The sequence below is a fragment of the Argopecten irradians genome, chromosome 7 (assembly GCF_041381155.1).
Source record: "Argopecten irradians isolate NY chromosome 7, Ai_NY, whole genome shotgun sequence".
NCBI lineage: Eukaryota > Metazoa > Mollusca > Bivalvia > Pectinida > Pectinidae > Argopecten > Argopecten irradians.
In genome coordinates this window covers 33,095,056-33,115,884 of record NC_091140.1, presented here as the reverse complement: position 1 = coordinate 33,115,884, position 20,829 = coordinate 33,095,056, and the positions used below count along the sequence as shown (strand labels likewise).

General features: G+C 33.9%; 1 protein-coding gene across 1 annotated transcript; it reads left to right on the top strand.

The window, feature by feature from the left end:
* The first annotated feature begins 5,953 nt into the window (after positions 1-5,953).
* LOC138328197 (structural maintenance of chromosomes protein 2-like) lies at positions 5,954-19,295 on the top strand. The gene is made up of 7 exons (XM_069274884.1): positions 5,954-6,215; positions 7,748-7,852; positions 8,786-9,142; positions 16,928-17,132; positions 17,668-17,745; positions 17,997-18,116; positions 18,457-19,295. The coding sequence occupies exons 2-7, from the start codon at positions 7,749-7,751 to the stop codon at positions 19,033-19,035; spliced, it is 1,443 nt and encodes a 480-aa protein (XP_069130985.1). The 5' UTR covers positions 5,954-6,215; position 7,748; the 3' UTR covers positions 19,036-19,295.
* The last annotated feature ends 1,534 nt before the right edge of the window (positions 19,296-20,829 follow it).

The window sequence follows — 20,829 nt, the reverse complement described above, 5'->3', positions numbered from 1 at the left end:
ATACCTGACTTCATTCGATTTTATACAAACATTTTACATAAACAAAAATTGACTTCCGCAACTAACCTCGTATAGAGATTCGTATATCTAGAGCATACAATGTATTTATAGCATGTTCCTTGGGTAACTTACTATACTCGCACGCAAGGCAATATATCAAAGTCAACGTCATGCAAAGAGCGTTCGTCTAACAAGTCTTTTAAATCAGATTAACTGGAAAGTACTTGACTTCATATTAAGAGACACGTGTCCGCCTTGAAAAGGGAGAAATGCAGTAACAATTGGTATGCTGCTGTATTTATTGTGATTGTAATTTATGCATCGAGAAGAATAATTGAGGGAAATGTGAATTGATGAGATCTCCTTCCTAAAAACATTATTTTCCATTCTGTTGTTTTCATTTATGTCATATAATTCTGCTCTTTATTTTGGTGTTTTTAAGGGATGACATTTGTTTGGAAAGTAGTATGGATAGGTCGATCTACACATATCATATGAGTTATTACTTGTTATATAACACCTATGGAACCTACATAACCCGACAGGTGAACGGCAACTGGCTTGAAACAGCAAAATCACTATTTCCATCTATCGACTATGACTGAATAGTGTACAGTTCGCTGAGGTGCTATGCAATTAGAAGGTGTAAAACTGAATGACAGATGAAGGGTAAATGATTAACATCGTCATTGATAGTATATGACTGATAGTAAAATTCTAATAATAGTAATGTATTGGGCATTTACTATTCAATGATAATAAAACGATTGAAAAGATAAATACATTCGATACAGATTGATCAAGTTATCAAAAGGCATATAGTGATGGTTTCTGAAAGTTGAACATTATCAATATTATGTGTCGAATTAAATGTGTTTGAGACAATGAGGCGACTATAGGGTCAATTATAACCAGTTCAAAATTTGAAGAAAGCTTAATTTTGTTTACTATTCTATAACCGCTAGGTGTATATTGTTTACATCTACTGTAACAACCAATTCGTTATACTTAGGAATAGTAGGTGTCAGTAAAACATCATGTAGAGGGGTCGATATTTTATATTTCACGATGTCCACCAGATTAACTATTTTTTTTTTATTTATAAGCTATTGAATGGACTAAGCTCACAACTCAAGGCCCGGTCATACTTGCGCTATTAGCGTACCTTAGCGTATTTAAAAATGAGGGAGTGGAGGTTCAGTTTGGTACACTGTAATACGTTATAATAAGTTATAATACGCTAAATTAGGTGTAATGATGTTGGTATTACTAGGTAGAAATACGCTAATGTCGGTTCTGATACGCTGTGCTACGCTTTGATACGCTTATTTTTGGAGTAAGGTTAGTGGTAGGAACACTGAGGTACTCTTTGACACTTTATAAATGTTTGAAATTTTCTTACATCAGTAATATGAGTGTTCCGTTAATAACCGTATTACTTTTACATGAAAGGCGATTTGTGTATGCATATATGATGCATATTTCAGATAAATTGACCGTAATGTCCTTCTTGACAGATTTTAAATAAGATATATTCCAAAAAACAAATTTTGATTCAATTAAAAAACGGAAAAAATGATTCACACTTTGGCAAAATGTTCAATGTTGACTTAATTCGTGATTCCAATTCCATTGTGCATATTAGAATATACGAAATAAGAAACAATTACATACTCGAGGCATATCAAATATTCAAAATGATTTAAAATTTCTTTATAGGAACGGCTTACTGACAAACTATGATTTATTAGTCTACGAGAAAAATCCCCAATTATGTAAGAAAATGCATCAAATTTTGCTGGTTCATGTGTGTATTGGATCCCCCAGTTGTCTTTGGAGATGAAACTTCTGTTGGTTCGACATTCGACACCAACATCGTCAAGCCATATACCAACAGTGGAAGAGTAGTAGCGTACAACGTGTGATCGCCATTATTTCTGCATCAGAACAGATCACTTCTTGTGAAAGGAATCGCCCAGCCAGTGAAGGTGGTGAAAAAGAAAACTACGGCGGAACAGATGAATGTCAACGGGGTTAGAGAATCTAACGTAATGAAGAGTCGCCCAGACTACAGTACAACGCACTCTGTTCAGGGGAGTGACAGATTGACAGAATCTCTAGAATATGGCAATGGCGTCGCTGGATATGACCCTTTCAAGGACGCATTTGGTAGGCAAGAACCACTCACCACAAAATCTGTTAAAATATACGATGATCCTTTAACAAGAGCTGTAGGATACGACGATTACAAGAACAAGTACGATTGGCGCGATCATGTCACAACATCAAAGCCAGTTCATGGAGAGATCACAAGCCATTTGACTTCAGCAGCACAACAAGTCGCACGGCTGTCACGAAATACGATACTGACCCCCATTACACGCATGTCCGCGATCGCGGTGAAGGTAATAGAAGAAATAAAGGCGACTATGACTATCAAACCAAAACAACAAACTACAAGAAGCAAGTATTAACTTTTGTTTATCAAGGTGTGCAATATGTAGAAACAGGCGGTCTGTTCATAACTGCTGCAGAATACATAAGGATCCTTAGAAAGCACAACGAATCACATGCCTAAATTATAGGGATCAAACTGATTAAAATTCCAAAGACATACTGCACCAACATCAAAATAATTATTTGTGCTTTAAATTATATCTATGCGTTTTGAGATTGCAATGTATCATATTTCACGGTATTGCTAAAGTTAGTGTTGATAAGTATCGTTTCTACTGTTGCAGCGAGTAGATATACACAAAATGTGTTGAATCTCCAATGAACACTATATTCTGAACAGTTAAATTACCTGTAGTCGTGGTTGAGCTGTGAGTGAACTTGCTCAGAACATAACGAACAGAAGTTTACATATTTCTGAGTTTAATTGATTTGACATATCGCACTTATGTAACAGATTATTGCCTACACCATTATACACAACGTTCCTTCCATGGTAAATTGTAGTCAATATATAATATTAAATATGTACTACTATTATTATTGTTCAATTCCACGTTCTTATACATTTTCTTCAAAGAAATAAAAGTATAAGAAAATGTTTTTCGTTTGATCTATATTTGCAGATTTACGTAGTTTTTATACGTGTTAGTACTTTAAAGTTACCTGAGACGAAGTATCAGTGACCAATTCCAATCGCCGTTTGTCTGTCGTCGTCTGTCGTTGTCCGTCGTCCTAAGTGCGTCGCCCTTAGTCAGTCAGTGTCCGTAAACAATTTATATTTTCGAATTCTCCAAAACTGCTGAAGTAAATTCAACGAAATTTTGCACAAACCTTCGAAGGCATAAAACCAAACAAAATTGTGAAATTATATGCCTCCAGGTGGCTGTGGCATGAGGGGTAAAAATTGACTATTTGAAAAAAAATCTTCTCGACTTGCAGATGTGGTAGAATCAAATACTATTCATAGATTGAAAGGTGAAATTGATAAAATCAGCGACTGACTTCGAACTCAGGTGACCGTCGTTAAGGCATGTAGGCCCTTTGATATATATAGCACCAAAATAATCTGTATATATTGTGAAAATAGTTTATGTATAACGAGCATATCAAATGAACGTTTACCTTTGATTTCATGCTTTTTTTCAACCTGTGTAACTTCAATTAAAACACAATCGTATTGAAACTACGTATTTGGTTATGTTTTATATTTTGCACATCCAATACATTTTGATATTGCTCGATGCCATTGTGATTTTAAGTAGATCAAATTAAACTATATTATTGTGACACAACGTGCATAGTGATACAAGCTACTCAGCAGACTAACAGTAAAATATTGTGTCACATTCCTTCCATTGGTCACTGTATCTGATATAAAGCGATATACATGGAGATGTACATGTTGTATGTATAGTATTAGTATCGAGAGGGACGACATGTTGGACAATTAGTATTATGGAATAAATATTTGGTCTATTTCTATGTCGGAAAAAAGAAAATCTCATAATTTTAGCTTAATAACAAGTGTATTTCTTATAAATTACATTACATGTTTTTCAGAGTATTTTAAAATCATAATGATTCCATTTTTAAACTGTGGGACCTATTAACTAAAATACCAAATACAATGTGCTCACTTCATTTGAGCCAAGAACAACATCTTCTATTTCTGCTAAAGGTTTACGATCATCATATTTGCACCAAGTTGTATTTCAATCAACGAATCATTTTAGGACAGTGTGTTTGGTTTGTTTCGATTATTTTATCGTCTTATTAACAACCAGGGTCACTTCATGGTGTGCCAGGATTATGTGATGAAGGGAAGCCGGATTACCCGTAGAAAAACCATCTTCCAGAGGGTTTAATGTGGCCTTGATGCCTGTCCCTACGTTAGTCAACGTTTGAATTGATTGAATCGAAGACAGATAGATGGAACTCGAGTGCAATAGAGAGAGCTTACAATGCTTTAATGCATACAAGGGGCTAAGCAATTTATTACAAACAATACATTGCAATAGCTAGCTTATGTATTAGGCAATGTGTAAATTATGTATGTATCATAACCTACTTCTGCCAACATTTTCCTTCGTCACAAATAATGTCAGGGAAACTGCTTAAATAAGCCGGATAGAATTTTGCAAAGTCAACAGAAAACAAGCAACAGTCCTATATAATTCAGTGAATCAAAGGAAGAATAATAAGCCTTTATGTATATGCAATGTTTTGTGATGTGTGTAATAGTACCTTACTTTCCCATGTTGTCTTATGATGAGCTTACGTGGCTATGATTTACACGACCCTGTTACCATAACACCACTCTCTATACCCTATACTACCTAGTGCCATATAAATGGATAGACCAGTGATAGTAACCTCTGGGATATAGTGGATGGTAGTCCGTGTACCTGAATTTTACATACATACATGTAGGTATTAATTGCATAGCTTAAACCTATTTCGTATTCACGGCTAGGATAAAGATTATAGAGCATGATGGGAAGATTTGTTTCAAACTGAGGTGTGACATAGATTTGATATTTTACAAATGGTTTTTAAACCCCCTTCCTCTAATAAGTAGCATGTTGCAACAAATTGATTTTGTATATATCTAAAATAAAATAAGCAATTTGATAATATGGTTTATGTGATGATATCTGGTACATAGACAGTGAATGTTTCAGGTGTCATATATCGATTACTAGTACGATAGGTACACTGTTACCTTCGTTTGCACACATCGTACTAATCACCCGTGAAATATCTACTGGCTGTGGCAACAAATGCTTCATAAATTCATAGCGTTGGCACTGACAGAAAACGTACATTAAGTACTCAACGTAGGAAAATGACAAATAATTTGCAGGAAAGATGAAACTGAACGTAGCAATGTAGAACTAATTTTAAAATAGTATATATATATACAACAGTTACTGCGATACAATAGTACTTTTAAATTAAAATACAAAAACCGTTGCGTTTTTTCCTCTTTCAAGATTATTTTGTCATTGATATCAATCAACATTTGCTTTCGAAAACATGCATGGTAATGGATATCTGAATAAATTTCATAACGAACGAATTGGTATTAAAGTCCAACGAAGTGTGACAAGTTGGGCCCTCTGATGACCATGACCGATAGACATTATTTTTGTTTACAGATACCAAAATATCTTATATTTAACAAGAAGAACCCTTTGTAAAGAGGCATTTTACTTCCAAATAGATCTGACATTATACTGTACATACAAAATAGTAGAAACAAGTTATTTGACATCTGTATGTATTTTCTACGATTTTGAACAGAACATAACTTGGTTTTAGATACCACGTCACACTCGAACTAAAAATCAAAACAAAATGTATATCATGCAATTTGTCAGTGTGCGTATGACTCGTCTTTACCACTATCATGCTGACAATCTAGATCAGAATAAAATTGTGTTATTTACCCCTACTTTCTTTCTAGTAGTATCATTAAAAGCTAGGGTTAATATAAATTTTATAGTATTACCCATTCTAATTGAGTACAACCACGATTTTCATATTTCTAACACGTATAAAACAGGCTGTTCTTTCTTCTAAGATTGGTTAGATAGCTCCTATTTTAGGCCCCTTTTGAGTTTGTCACGTTCTACATGTTTTACCTTCCCTATCAACTAAGTAAACATAACCGACATAATTAGTTGAACACTTGTAGATGACACACTTGTAGCTTGTAGTGTCTGTTGATTTTGACGTCAGCAGGACGGTAATCAAAGGTAAGTTAATTGTATTTTATTCGTTTCATATTTTTGAAAGTTTCACTCATAAACCAGTATAGATAATGCTTCATTCATAACAATATTCCAATATGAAAGGTGATTTGTAAATGAGTACATATATTGCATACTGTACAATTAAAAACAAACCTTAGAAAGAAATCCTGTGCTATACATATGCAAACCGAAAGTAAATTACCATATGCTTTTTTATTGTAGAAGAGTTGTAGAAATGCTAGAGAAGATCAGAAATGTCATTATAATTGATATTATACGTGTGGTTATTTGATTATTTACTAAGTCAAAAATTTAGAACATAATCCTCCTGAAATCCACTGATTTCGCCCGTGTAATATTTTTGCATATGTCACTAGTGTAATATGACTCGGGGCGTTCTTCATTGACTGTACCGAACAGGAAATACATTGTGACTTCATGATAGAAACACCTAAGAAACGCCAGAAAAAACAAGTCAATGTCACATGTACAAGACTTATAGCCGTGATTCTGAGTTCCAACGTAATTATCCTTTATTTACTATGTCGGCAAGAACATTTAGTAAGTCGACATATTCTTACGTTTATGTTGATATCTTTTTTATATTATGTCGACATAAAGGTTGAATTATTTCGACATCCTTAAGTGGTAATTTGGCAACTCGAAGGCGGAAATATGCCACCATAAAATCAGTTTTTTATCTAAAATAAAATGATAAGGAGAGCTAGTGGTTGAGGAGAGAAGATGGTTAAGGTGAGATGGTGATTGATATGAGATGGCGGAAGAGATGAGATGGTGGTTGAGGTGACATGGTGGTTGAGGTGAGATGGTGGTTTAGATGAGATGTTGATTGATATGAGATGTAAGTTGGGGTGAAAGGATGACTGAGGTGAGATGATGGTTGAAGTCATAAAAAGGGAAAGAGGTGACTATGCATAAGGCTGTATGAGAGCAGTGTGTACATGTATAATGTAATTTAAGAATTAAATTTGAGAATAACTATCTAAAATTCAAAAGTAGGTGTCGGAAAATATAAAACTTGCTTTAAACGTACTTTATGTATATACGCCTTAGACTAAATGAATGAGATTAGATACATGTTTAATGATCCATCATCTGAGCACAAAACCTTTGAACCTTAGAACATTGACCTCACAAAAGGTCCATAATTGAAGTGTATAACACCGTTTTTTATCAGTTTTTAAACATAAATGTAATTAACTATGTATTTCCCTTAGAAAATTACACTACCATTGAATTACATAATTCAACAAGTTGGGTTTTTTTTTTTTAGAATTTTAAAATCATCAACAAAATTTTTAAATGAAACTTTTATACTTAGTCTAGATATCACTATAAAAACATGAGTATATACATACATGTATATAGTTCATGTGTTCTGCTTCAGAATAATGAATAGAAAATGTGTTTCAAATTCAAATTGTAACATTCTGTAATTTCATATACGAAAGACAAAACTAGTTTCCTTTTATTATTATTGTAAATTAAAACTGCATTGCTGGACTATTTTGCAGAATGTTTTCTAAAGAGAGACAGAAGACTTCATCTCAAGCTTCATACACTCAACAGGCGAGAAAACCTTTCAGGTCACACGACCACTACTCCCGACTGTCCTCTGCGTAAGTGAAACTCACTCAGATATAGCGTATTCAGCATCTAGATTCTTCCTTATAAATATATAATATTTATATCTTAGACACATTTTTGATTTTTTGTTCTCCTTTATTTGTCTCACTTTTTATCCATGTAGAAGGCAATGATGTGGAGCAGAATGTTCGCCATAGAAATAAATATTTTCAAAAAAGTTTTACGCACTATACATGTATGTTATATTATCGTCGAGTAGCGAATCTGGAAAAAAAAACATCTTTGCATTAATAGCGGTATGCGATATTAAATAACAGACATGGTTTAAATATGGACAAAGAAGTGTACAACATTATTACAAATTCCTCAAATATATATCAAATATGGTCCTTTGCTGATGTCCATATGGTGTTATAACGCCCTGGTATAATCAAATAATAACTGAGGCGTAGCCCGGGTTCATTATTTGATATTCTACCACGGCGTTATAACATCGTATGAACCAAATCAAAGGTCCGTAATTTTTATTTAAGATATAATGATTATAGTAAAATGTTTGCTTCCTGGTAAGTAATAGAGAAATGCACGGATAATAGCTCGACTACATCTTCCCGAAGAACTCGACGTCTGGGTATTGTAACGTCACAATCGCAATATCAACTTGGGGGTGACGTCACAATAGGAATATTGACACGATATTTCTTAAAATAGAAACATCGAGTGTAAAAAGTGAAACCACTTGCGGTTTGATATAAAATAATGTAGACTTTGACCATTCAAAACAATTGATAATTAAACGGTATATGACACGTAGGCTGTGTGGCTTATTTTAAATAATACAGTCGTTCTATATACATGTACCATTATTTGACCATAACTGGCAACATTGATTTTAAAAATATGATTTAATTCAGTTGGTAATACTTTTTTCTAACTCCATATTTAATTTATGTTTAACATGACAGATGTGTACAGGAAGATTCTTCTGAATCCAATCCTTCAAAACAAGGTCAGCTATCTCCGTCTGTATCTTTGAGCAAACATGATGTTACCGGCAACCTAAATAGTCTTCTTCATGTAGTGTCGGAATTGAAACAAATCGACTTAACAACAACACTTGAAAATTACAAAGAGCTTAAGGACGATCTTCAGAATAAAACAAAACAACTACAACAGGCAGAGAAAAAGTTGGAAGTTACACAATCAGAATCAAATCGACTACGAGCACAATTGCAGCAGGCCGAAAAAGAGAGAGAGAAATATAAATCTGATTTAAAGCTGAAAACTGAGGAATTGGAAGCAAAAACGACACTATTGACAAGGTAAATCACCTTTCTATTGTACAATAATTCAATTCTTATTCGTATTGCGCCTTCAGCATCGTGAATAAGTAGCTATTTCCGGTTCATGCTTTGCAACTTCGTTCTGAGGACAAAAATTTGCAAATGAGCTAGCCTATATAAAGCCACTCACGCACATCGCCTCAATGTTCTAGAAGTAAAAACGACATTATTAACAAGGTAAAACCCCTTTCCATTGTGCTATAATTCAATTTTGCTTGCATAAAGCATTTTCTTTGATTTAAAAATTTACTCTATCAGCCCATATATGACAAAAATGACCTTGCTCTCATTTGCCGATACAACGGCATCATGATGTTCAGCTTATAGAATTTAGAAGTTTGAAGTGTTTCTTTACAGAAGATTTAGTAATAATGTTTTATTAATTTGCATATTTTTATGTTATGGATATATCACCAAAAACATCAGAGTGTACTCAACCATAACCATTTCGCAGTTTGCGTTGTTTTTTTATTTCCGTAACACAAAGGATCTATTGTAGTTTAAAATCTTTAAACAAACCAGAGAAATTATTTCAGTCTTTATGCTATATATACTTGTCTATTACTAAACGATGATTACATAACATGCTTTTTAAAATGACAAGACATAATATTGTTATATTTAGGTAAAACAACGGCGTGCTTTACTTACTCTGCTACCACAATACGTTAATGCATAAATGTGCTGGGTATTAAATAAATATATCGGGATTACACCAGTGGCATCTTGTTTGATGATTAATCGAGACATTTTACGTTGGCCCAGTGTTTTTTCTCAGTGTCATGTCACAAAATGTTTAGGTCATCAGTATTCGAATGACGTCATATTGTTGAACTTCGATCGTTGCTTGCTGCTTGCATAAAAACCCGCTGTTGAAATCGGATGTATGCCGTGTTGCTATCCTTCTCAATTTCCAATCCAAACATACCATTTGACTCGATATTAATGATTTCGTTTGATCAGTCATATATCTTGCCGTACGAGAACCCTTCACATAATTTTGGTAGATTAAACGCATGTCGTATAAATTATTTGACACAACCAACGAAACTATTACTCGTGACCTTTCGATAACCACGTGCACACTGTTATCTTCATCAGACGTAAATGACCAGTACAATATATTTACACTATAAAGGTATGTTGGTACAACATGGATTAAAAAAAAAACATGCGTATACAAAGTTGATGTAAGAACTGTGATGAAGAAGATTTGGAATCCACCTTAAAGAACACCAGAACGACGTGGAGTCCCAGATAAAAATTAAAGTACTGAAAGTACTGAAACACAAAGGCTACTTGATCAAGTTGGTTCTAATAGTAATACCATTACCATTGTTATGAAAGGAGTAAATTGGCCTATTACAATTTTTTCATGAATGTATGTACTTTTCTGTGACTGGCAAGGAATTATTGGATTCTAGATAGAGACAAATCTTATACATATGCCAATGGTTATTGAGAAAGAGAAACAATCATTTAAACAGGTATAACAAATTGAAAATAAGAAATAAACATATATAAAAAGACAAAAACCACTTACAATTATTATTGCAAAGGGCCATAACTCCGTAAGTTACAGTCGAATCAAGCTGATTTTCGAACTCGTCCGAGATCTTTCTAATGTTAGTCTCCTTTAACGTTTCATTAAGATCGGTGCATATTTTACCCAAGTTATAGTGTTTACTATGTTAATTAATTTTTATTGCAAAGGGCAATAACTCTGTAAGTTAATGTCAAATCACGCTGAATTTCGAACTTGTCAAAGATCTCTCCAATGTTGGTTCATTACTCAAGTTATCATGTTCATAAGATCAAAAAATAATAATTAGTGCAAAGGGCAATAACTCCGTAACATGTAGTCGAATCAAGCTGATTTTCACACTCCTATGATATCTTCCCAATGTTAATCTACAAACAACGCTTCATTACACTTGGTGCATATTTACTCAAGTTATAATGTTCACAATGTTCATTAATTATTATTGCAAAGGGCAATGACATCGTAAATTACAGTCGAGTCAAGCTGATTTTCATACTCGAGGATTTCTCCGATGTTATTTTACACACAAAGTTTCATTAAGATCCGCGCATACTTACTCAAGTTATCATATAAACAAATTTCCGTAATAATATTATTTCAAAGGGCAATAACTCCGTAACTTACGGTCAAATCAAGCTGATTTTCAAACTCATTCATTCATTAAGTTGGTTCAAATTTACTCAAGTTACCGTGATCACAAGAATGGACAAAAGACTATCACAGGTCATCATGACCTATGGTCAGGTGACCTAAAAAGTAAAAGGTATGCTGCAGGCGTAATTACTGTAGTTTAAGTGGATTTGAAGTGGGTCTTTTAAACGTGTAAAATATTTAAATGAGGTTACCAGTGGATTTGAAGAGGTTCTGCTGAGGAAATTTGCAGTGGTCCAGTTCAGGTGTTTTCCAGTGGTTTCGATAAGGGAATTTGAAGTGGCCCTACTAAGAGGGTTTGCAGTGGTACAGCGAAGGGGATTTGAAGCGGTCACGCAAAGGGGATTTTAAACGTCTACAGTATGTAAATGAAGACACCAGTATATTTGAAGTTGTATCCTTAGGGGGATTTGAAGGGGTCTCACTTAGGGTATTTTGAAGCGTCTAAAAATCAAGTGGTGCTAAATAAGAGTTATTTCATTAAAATCATCTTTGGTAACTTCTGGCTTAAAAGAAATTAAAAAAAACTGCTGTAACAGCTGTTGTTTGAATCTCTAAGCAAACCTGGAGTTTAGGGGTTTGTAAAAGATGTTATACTGGAATAGCTCTTATTTCTGAAAAAAATAACAAAAGTGACAACTAAATAATAGTGAATTGTATTTCATATAAATTATTATTTCTTTCTTTTTTAAAATATATATTTTGTAATATAACAGCACAGTCATTATCTTATAGTATAGACATTGACTAATGCTTTTTTGTATTTGCATATTGTAGAGTTATCTGTCCGTGTGTGTAGGTATTGATAATGACGTCATGTGTTTGCAGACATTACGTCATACTTTTAAGAGACATCTACCAGAATTTCGCACACAAAATAATGACATCACAAAGGTCTACCCGCAAGGGCTACTCTGTAATATGCAAAGATTGAATAGGTTTTATATGAGGAGACACAATAATATTTTATAGTTGATAAGTTTGGTCAAAATCCATGAGTTTTCATTTTCTTCATTTGGTTTCTTTCTTCTTTGCTAAGATTAACTTTGAAATAATTCACATGTTGTTTTTAGTGTCTTTTTGTGAACAGCATATGTCTTTCTGTAATCACGGTCTACTTCAGTGCCTGAAATAAGTGTAATAAAAAAGAAAACATTAATATTTCTTGCATGTGTGAAGAATGATATTATATACCGGTACAAGATGTATTCATCACTTTTTGAAATTGAGATTTCTTATTAACAGTTAATTATATTTTCATATTCAAAGGACTGTAAAATCATACAACTTTGATTTTAAAATGAATATCTTATATATGGTTCTCGCCATTCCTCTGACAAAAGGGGTGTAGGGAGGCAGTATAGGAAAGGTATTATTTTTTTTTATTCATTAACGGACCTTCCAGGTCAAGGAGGTGGAAGAGCGGTGAAGGGAAGTCAATAGTATTCAGAAAAAAACATCGGCCTACTATTAGTACCTGCAGGCAACTGCCCGATGCAGGTTTTGAAATTGTAACACAGGTCGTGGTAATTTGATGACTCAATTTATATAGCCATAAGGCCACTGCTTCCCAAGGAGGAGTTTTAATCAATTATAAAATGGAAGGCCTTAGCTATAATTACTGATCATTTTTTATTGATTAAAAACATCTTCATAACAGCTAAGTTTATACCCAGTGTAAATCAAGGATTTGGATCAGACTACACATGCAGTGAGGTTGGCATTGATGACAGTCTCCATTATTCTAGACAGATTTTATTTCTTGTACATTTCTTCAAAAACAATAAAACATACATTTCGGAAGCTCTTCATTTCTTCGAAAATAAAACCTTTAGGATTATTATGATCATTGACCAGAAGATTACAAAAAATATTTATATTCTAAATACAAGGCAAATTAAATTTTAAAATGCAAATCTCTGAACTTAAAATGGCACAGAAAAATTTCCAGATAAAAATATTAAATGTTAATTGATAAAAAGTTTTTTTTTTTCTAAACAATTTTGACATCATATACGTATATCATGTAATTTTCACATGGATCAATTGAGAATCACACTACAATCATGCCTGTTTGAATGACTTCATAATAGAGGACATGTAGCTCTGTTATATTCATGATGATTGATCAGCCAAATGGAATGAATGTATTTTCATTCTGCATGATGACATATGTAGTATAATAATTAGGATATATATTCTGCATAATAAATTGGATATATCTCACTCAGACTGAATGGTAAATTAATCTAATTGATGTACAAATATTTCAAAATCAAAAATAAAAAAATAATTTGATATAGTCTACATCAGTAGGAGGCCTAATTGTTTTTTTATCTCTTCATTTTCCGAGTTTTAATTTTAATTTGCTGCAAAAAAATGCTGTAATGTCTTTTAAATACATTTAAATACAAGGTACTAAACTTTAATTTACAAATTTTATTTAACGTTACGTTTTTTCTTTTGGAAATTGACGCACACAAATATCTAAGCTAAGATCAAAAATTAATCAGCCGTGGTAAATAATTCCATCTCTCAAAATAGTACTGTGAAGTTTGCCATATATGCATCTGATACCTACCGGTCGTAATTTAAAACAGCCATATAAATCGATGTATTGAAGAATTGTATTGTATTCTGCTGTCCTCATGAAGTCTATGTTGACCATGCTTATATTTTGATACACTGGAGAACATCGGTTGTAAGCCAAGCAGTCTGTGTCCGTATTTGTTTACATTCAGCAATCAGACATTACGTAAACAAATACACATGCCTGTGTTTCTCCGTGTTTCCCGCATTGAATAATCACGTGACTAACACATATGTGTCACAAAAAAATGTCATAGACACACTCTCTAAACAAAAAACTGTCGCTTCCGACAAGTTTTGTTGTTTATATATTCTATATATATATATTGTAAACGGTTACCATGAATCATGTTGTTTTAATTGGATAATGTTTCACATAATATAAATAATAAGATCGACATCACATGAACGACAACTTTGTCTATTGTATCAAGAATACTTTCCGGCATGTCGTGAAAACTGTAACGATCGCGATTCTAAAAAATTACAGAGAACTTCCTCTTCATTTGGCATAAGTCTGATGAGGATTGTCATTATATCATTAATCAAATAATATCGGTAAAACATAGACCTACTGTACGATATTTATTGTGGTAGGCCCTGCGAGTATGTACTGAGTATGGAATAGTGCGTCAGATCCCAGCTCTCAACCGATTTCACTTCACAAGTTTCCTAGTTTTACACACTTGTTACAAAGACCTCGCTCATTGCCGTTCATGATTGTTTTGTTAATATCAATTGCTTTATATATAATTGCTGAACATTATTACTTTTTACACGTAATAATATCGGCAAAATCTTGTCTTAAGTGTGACCTTCTTTCAGCCGGAAGTTGCGCAGATACGTACACATATGCAAATGACGGGCAGAAATAAGGCCACCGGTCAACATAGTTTATGCAAATTGTCTTGACCATTTTACGGATATATCGACTTTATCGTACATTTTTGATGAGTTCTTGGTATCTTATTCACAGATTAAATCATCATTATAGATATTCGTTAAAGATGCTCCACCGCCGACAGAGCATAAATGATGTTAACCGTTTGAACAATAATTGATGTTTAATCGTGTATATATATGCCTAATTAACACAAAAAAATAATATAAAATAATTTATTTCGCCTTTAGTGCATGCGCAATCAGTAATTCATTCCATATAGGATATAGTGTCACGGAATTTTTTCGGGATGCAATTAATTATTTTTCATATTTTTAACTTGTAGTAAAATTATAAGCTCAAACTTTTCAATGGTGGGAATGGTGTAAAGTAAGTAACTTTTGTAACTGGAGAAAAATACTAAATCATCTGCTCCTGTTTTTTATAGTGAAAAAATACCATTTGTCAGCGGTGGTGCATCTTTAAGTCAAAGATGTGTAATGGAAGGTAGGTATGAATAAGAAGATAAAGAAAAAATCGCATTTAAATGAGAGGTCAACCGCATTTAAATGAGTAGGTCAGGCATACGTGCTTGTATAAACACAGGGCATATACATGCCTTTGTGTTAAAAATCGGCTATCACAGATCACGACGCACAGGGAAATCGTGTAGTTAATTGGCAAAACTCTAAAATCATCGACAAAGAAAGCAATATATTCACGCGACAAGTGAAAGAAGTGGATACGGCGCAGCAAGCACGGTTTAAGTAGAGACGATGGTCCCGTAGACTTCCGCACATCTACATAAGTCACCTCGGCCACTCATCATTCATTAGAGTGGCTAGTTGACTTCTGTAGAAGGAATGGGATACGCGTGGATAGATGTTACCATCTCGTACATGCTTACACACTGAGGTTCCATCTCGCACAAACATACCTCCTCGGTGTACATGTACTGGTCATTGACGTCTGGTGAAGATAACTGTGAAGTAACGATTTCGTTGGTTGTGTTAAATAACTATTTATATAACATCCCTTAATATCCTGAAGAACATGTTTCATAATAAACGCATGTTGGTTGCTTTTGGATGTGGTCACAACGGTTTGATGGTAATTTGGGGGAAGCAGATGCAAACTTTTTGTTTGGTATAATGCATTTGATATTTGTTTTATATCTTATCACTACACATTATTTACACTCGTAAGTTGTGTTTTAAAGTTACAAAAATACTCGCAAAAGCTGGCGTCTGTTTTTAACTTTTAATCACTTGTGTGAAATAAATTCCACTTTCGATAACCACTCACTGTGTAAAATCTATATTTATAATCGCGTTGACATATACGTCAACTTACTTACTACAGGGTGTTTCAGAAAACTTGTCCCGACTTTAAACTGTTATAACTTCTTTATGAAAAATCCTAATTACAAGTTAAGCCTTAGACACTATTGAAAGGAAACGATACAACCATTTGTTGGAATACAATAATTTACAGTTATGATTTCACAATAAACCATCATGACGTCATTAATAACATCACTAAAAACAATGATATACTGGTTTTTAACAAGGTAAAAAGTCATAAAGATCATTTGTGTCAACGATGGAAATGAATCAAGGGTGATTTCTTTGCAGATAATTTATTTGAATGTTACCTAGAAACATGAAATTGTTTTTCTTGCATCAATATAACTGTTGAAATCTTTTAAGAAATACTCGTGTAATAAAGGAGACATTCTGGCTAATGTCCAGATGACGTTGCTCATAAAATGACGTCGTTTCCGAAAATTTGAAACTGAAATTACAGAAGGTTGTTATATGTAACACCAATTGTGTGAATTTTTCCATGTCTGGTTTGTTTATATTTCATATATATAGACTATTTTCGGTTTGGGTTGTATTAAAAATCAAAGTCGGGACATGTTTTCTGAAACACCCTGTACTACTTTATAATATAAATATATAAATAATGTTACATATTATTTTACCTTGTGCGGATTTGAATAATTGAATCATTGTTTGTAAAAACCATAGGTTTGACTACAAGCATGACGTTTGCATAAGGAATAGCGATACCGGCCTGACTTATTTTATTTATACAGACAACAGACAGTAGATGCTGAACCGCAGCCAACTGGTATCAAATCTGATACCCCTCCTGACTTCAGCGACCCAATGGGGCCCTTAATGATGGCAGAGAAATACAACGAACTGTACGATAACGAATTGACAGACGCCATGGAGATACTAGGCGAGATTGAAAAGAATGAACAACTTAATGTACAAGTTCTGCTCGAGACTTTAAAGGCAATATAAGTATACAATATACATATTTGTTCTTTGGTAGTATTCCAAAAATCTACTCAGCTATTTCACATTATGAGGAAGGCTAATTAAACCACTATATGCATTATATATAAGAGTCAGAATGACCTATTGTCATCATGCATCGGCCGTTGCTGTGCGCCGTGCGCCGTCCGCCGTACGTTAACGTTTCATTCAAACAGCAACTTCTCAGTAACCGAAAGGTCAAGTAAACTCATATTTTGACTGAGAATGCTGGAATGAAGGGCATCAAAATATAGCAGAAACTAATTTATTGTATACAATCCGTTAAATGTTAGATGAGAAAACTTAAACAATTTCAGTCTATTTGACTCATTTTGTATTGAAAGATGCAAAGTTGTTTTGCCCTACTGTATACTTTGGTTGTGCGGTATTGGGTTAATAGTCAGATGTCAGTAAAGGCCCACGGGACTTCTGTTGTTTTACCTCTATGCATTATATACATAACTATAGGACGGAAATATTACTTCTAATTTTTGTTTTACCTCATTTGCAGAAATGCTACACATTTTGCGCAGACCTAGCCGAAAAACAAATGGAGTCCCTGGAAATGGTCCTTGTACACCCTAATGATGTGAGTTATTCTTTCTTCTCTTTTCTTCTCAAATGAATTTTATATGATTAAGTACGAACTTTAAATTATATATCCCCTTAATTTTTGCGTATCTTAAGTCACTGTCAATGTTAGGTTTCGTTTGTAGTAATCGCTTTAGATTATAACATGCGAGTTATAAATATGTGGTGACACCATAGCAGAAATTTTTGAAATAATCTTCTATTTCACGTACAATAGTATATATATAATTATGCATCTTTATCATTCAGATTAGACCAAAACCTGCTTTGGAAAAACTGAAGAAGCTTAACATCCCAAAATCCATGCATAAACAGTTGAAGGATTGCAGGAAAGAAATGTCAACTACGACTATAGACAGTATTAAACTGGTAGGTTTATAAAATCAATGTATATCACTAAATAAAGTTAGTTGATGTCTTGTTTGCTGATGATGTGTCCCTCATATTGACATATTAATCGTTTTGTAAAAGACAGAATGATTTTAAATGGGATATATTCCAAAAAGGGATGACGATGTCATTCAAAGAAATTCAGGAAAATAAATCACACTTTGGAACAATGTTCAATTTTGCCATTCATCATGATTTCAAACTGACAACATCATTGTGCATATTTGAACATACTAAACAAACTCACGAAATACCAAATGTTAAACAGTATATTCATATATATATATTGTCTACATAATTGTATTACATTACTTTATAGGAACAGCTCACTGACAAACTAGGATCGCTTGCGAACAAAATCCCCAACTTCGTGAGCAAATGCATAGAAATATGCTGGTTCATGTGTGTACTGGATCCTCCAGTAGTCCTTGGAGATGAAGCTTCCCTTGGTACGACGTTCGACACCAACATCTACAGGCCATACACCAACAGTGGGACAGTCGTATCGTACAACGTATGGCCGCCATTACTTCTCCATCAAAATGGAAATATCCTTGTGAAAGGAATCGTCGAGCCAGTGAAGGCGATGAAGAAGAAAACCACGGCACGGATGGATGTTAACGGGATGAAAGAAACTAAATCAACGAAGGATCGGCCAAACCATGCTATCACGTACTCTATTGACCGTTTGACGGAAACTGTAGAGTATGGTGACGCCGGATATGACCCTATGGTGGACGCGAATGGCAGACACGAACCACTCACAGACGCGTATGGTAGACACGAACCAGTTACAGACGCGTATGACAGACACGAACCAGAAACAGACGTGTACGGTAGACAATATCATGTCACAAAACCTATTAAAACGTATGACCAATCAACAAGAAATGGATGATTGGATCGCTACGGAGGCACGTACGGCACGCGTGATACTGTCACAAAAACAAAGGTTTCCCGAACAGATACATTATGGCAAGATCACAAGCCGAGTTTAGACTACAACAAGACATCAGCAGTATTTACAAGGAAAGGGGTATACTTCTCATCGCCTACACATCCGTGATCATGTTGAATCAAGGAGAGCAAACGTTGACTCCTACAACGATGGCATATTAAGGCCTAAAACCAACTACATCCAAGAAAATGTTGCTCATTTTTCATCTAATAAACTAGTCTACAGAAATGATGTACCCTTCATATAGCTCAATGGACAACTCTATGACTATCAACTTTACAAGCGTATCTTTGGAAAGCAAGATGAATCGTATACTTGATTATAATCAAACCATCAAAACGTGTCGACTTAAGATTTACGTAACATTAGCATAGCTCACTTTCCTAATGCATAATATGTTAATGGATTTGAGATTGACAGCCTAGACGTGACTAATAGTAGGACTGCTTCCAACTAGAATTCAACACGTCGAGGTACTGGTTAGACACGTGCTTTGCTGTTATTATGGTGCGACGTAGACTCAAACAATTCTGAGAGAGACATTTTACTGACGCGCAGATGATGATTACTTTCATTATATATATAGAAAAGGAGTGGTTGTGTTTGATTCCTCAGTGCATCACTTAGTATTACAGTGACATACCTATTAGTAAGCACTTTATATTGTTAATATGAAACAAAAATCATTTTATAGAAGATTAGATCTTTTGAAACTTGAATATATTGTACTGTATGCCATATCATTATGTTTTTTTTTATTTTGTACATAAAGACTCATGGATATGTTTATCGTTGCAGTGGTATATGTATATAATTGTATGTAAAATAATTCATTTATGATCTTTCTATCTTTTTATCCAAGACAAAATATTTATAAAATTAATCTGTTTAACATAATAAAGTCAATTATATTCACTGACATATTTTTGACTGTTATTATTTTGTTTTTGTTATTTTTGATTGGTTTAAGGTCACCTGAGACGCATGTTGTCCGTCGTGTGTTCGTAAACTATTTACATTTTCGACTTCTTCTCCAAAACTGTTGAAGCAAATTCAATGAAATTTTGCACAAATCTACTAAGACATAAGGCCAGTCAATATTAGAAAATGTATGGTCCCAACACCCCTACCTCCCCCAGGGGGCTGTGGGAGGGGCCAAAAATCCACTCGCTGATGTAGTAGACTCAAATACTCTCCATAGAATAAAAGGTCTCAAGGCCCTCTAACAAAATTGTGAATTTCATCGCCCTGGGGTCTCAGATTTTTCCCTGGAAAACATATTTATGAGTATCATTTGCTCAATTTTCATAGGAAACGAATCAAACTCTGTTAGAATTCTTAGCCTATGAAAGCATTTTAATATCATATCCATATAAGTTCCGGCTGACCCCTAAGGGCCAGAGGGGCGGGGCCGAAAAAGGTCAAAATGACTAAAATTTCAAAAGTTTCTTCTAAATTCACAGATTTGATGCAACCAAATACTAGTTATAGATTTAAATGTCTTAAGGCCCTTTCCCAAATTTGTAAATTTCTGGGGTCAAATTTATTATATTTCATAAAGTGAAAACACATACATGAACATTTTTTGCTCATTTTCATAGGAAAAGTAACAGATGTAATGGAATCAAATACTCTCCACACAAAATGTAGATTAAAAAATTAAACTGATATGATCATTTACTGACTTTAAAAGCCTGATTGGCCAATATATAGTGCTTATATGTCTGTTTCATT

Excerpts from the sequence above, each read along its gene's own strand:
- LOC138328197 (XM_069274884.1), top strand. The coding sequence starts at position 7,749 with ATGTTTTCTAAAGAGAGACAGAAGACTTCATCTCAAGCTTCATACACT. Across the intron at positions 9,143-16,927 it reads AAAACGACACTATTGACAAG|ACAACAGACAGTAGATGCTG; the intron begins GTAAATCACCTT and ends TTATTTATACAG. Across the intron at positions 18,117-18,456 it reads CTATAGACAGTATTAAACTG|GAACAGCTCACTGACAAACT; the intron begins GTAGGTTTATAA and ends ATTACTTTATAG.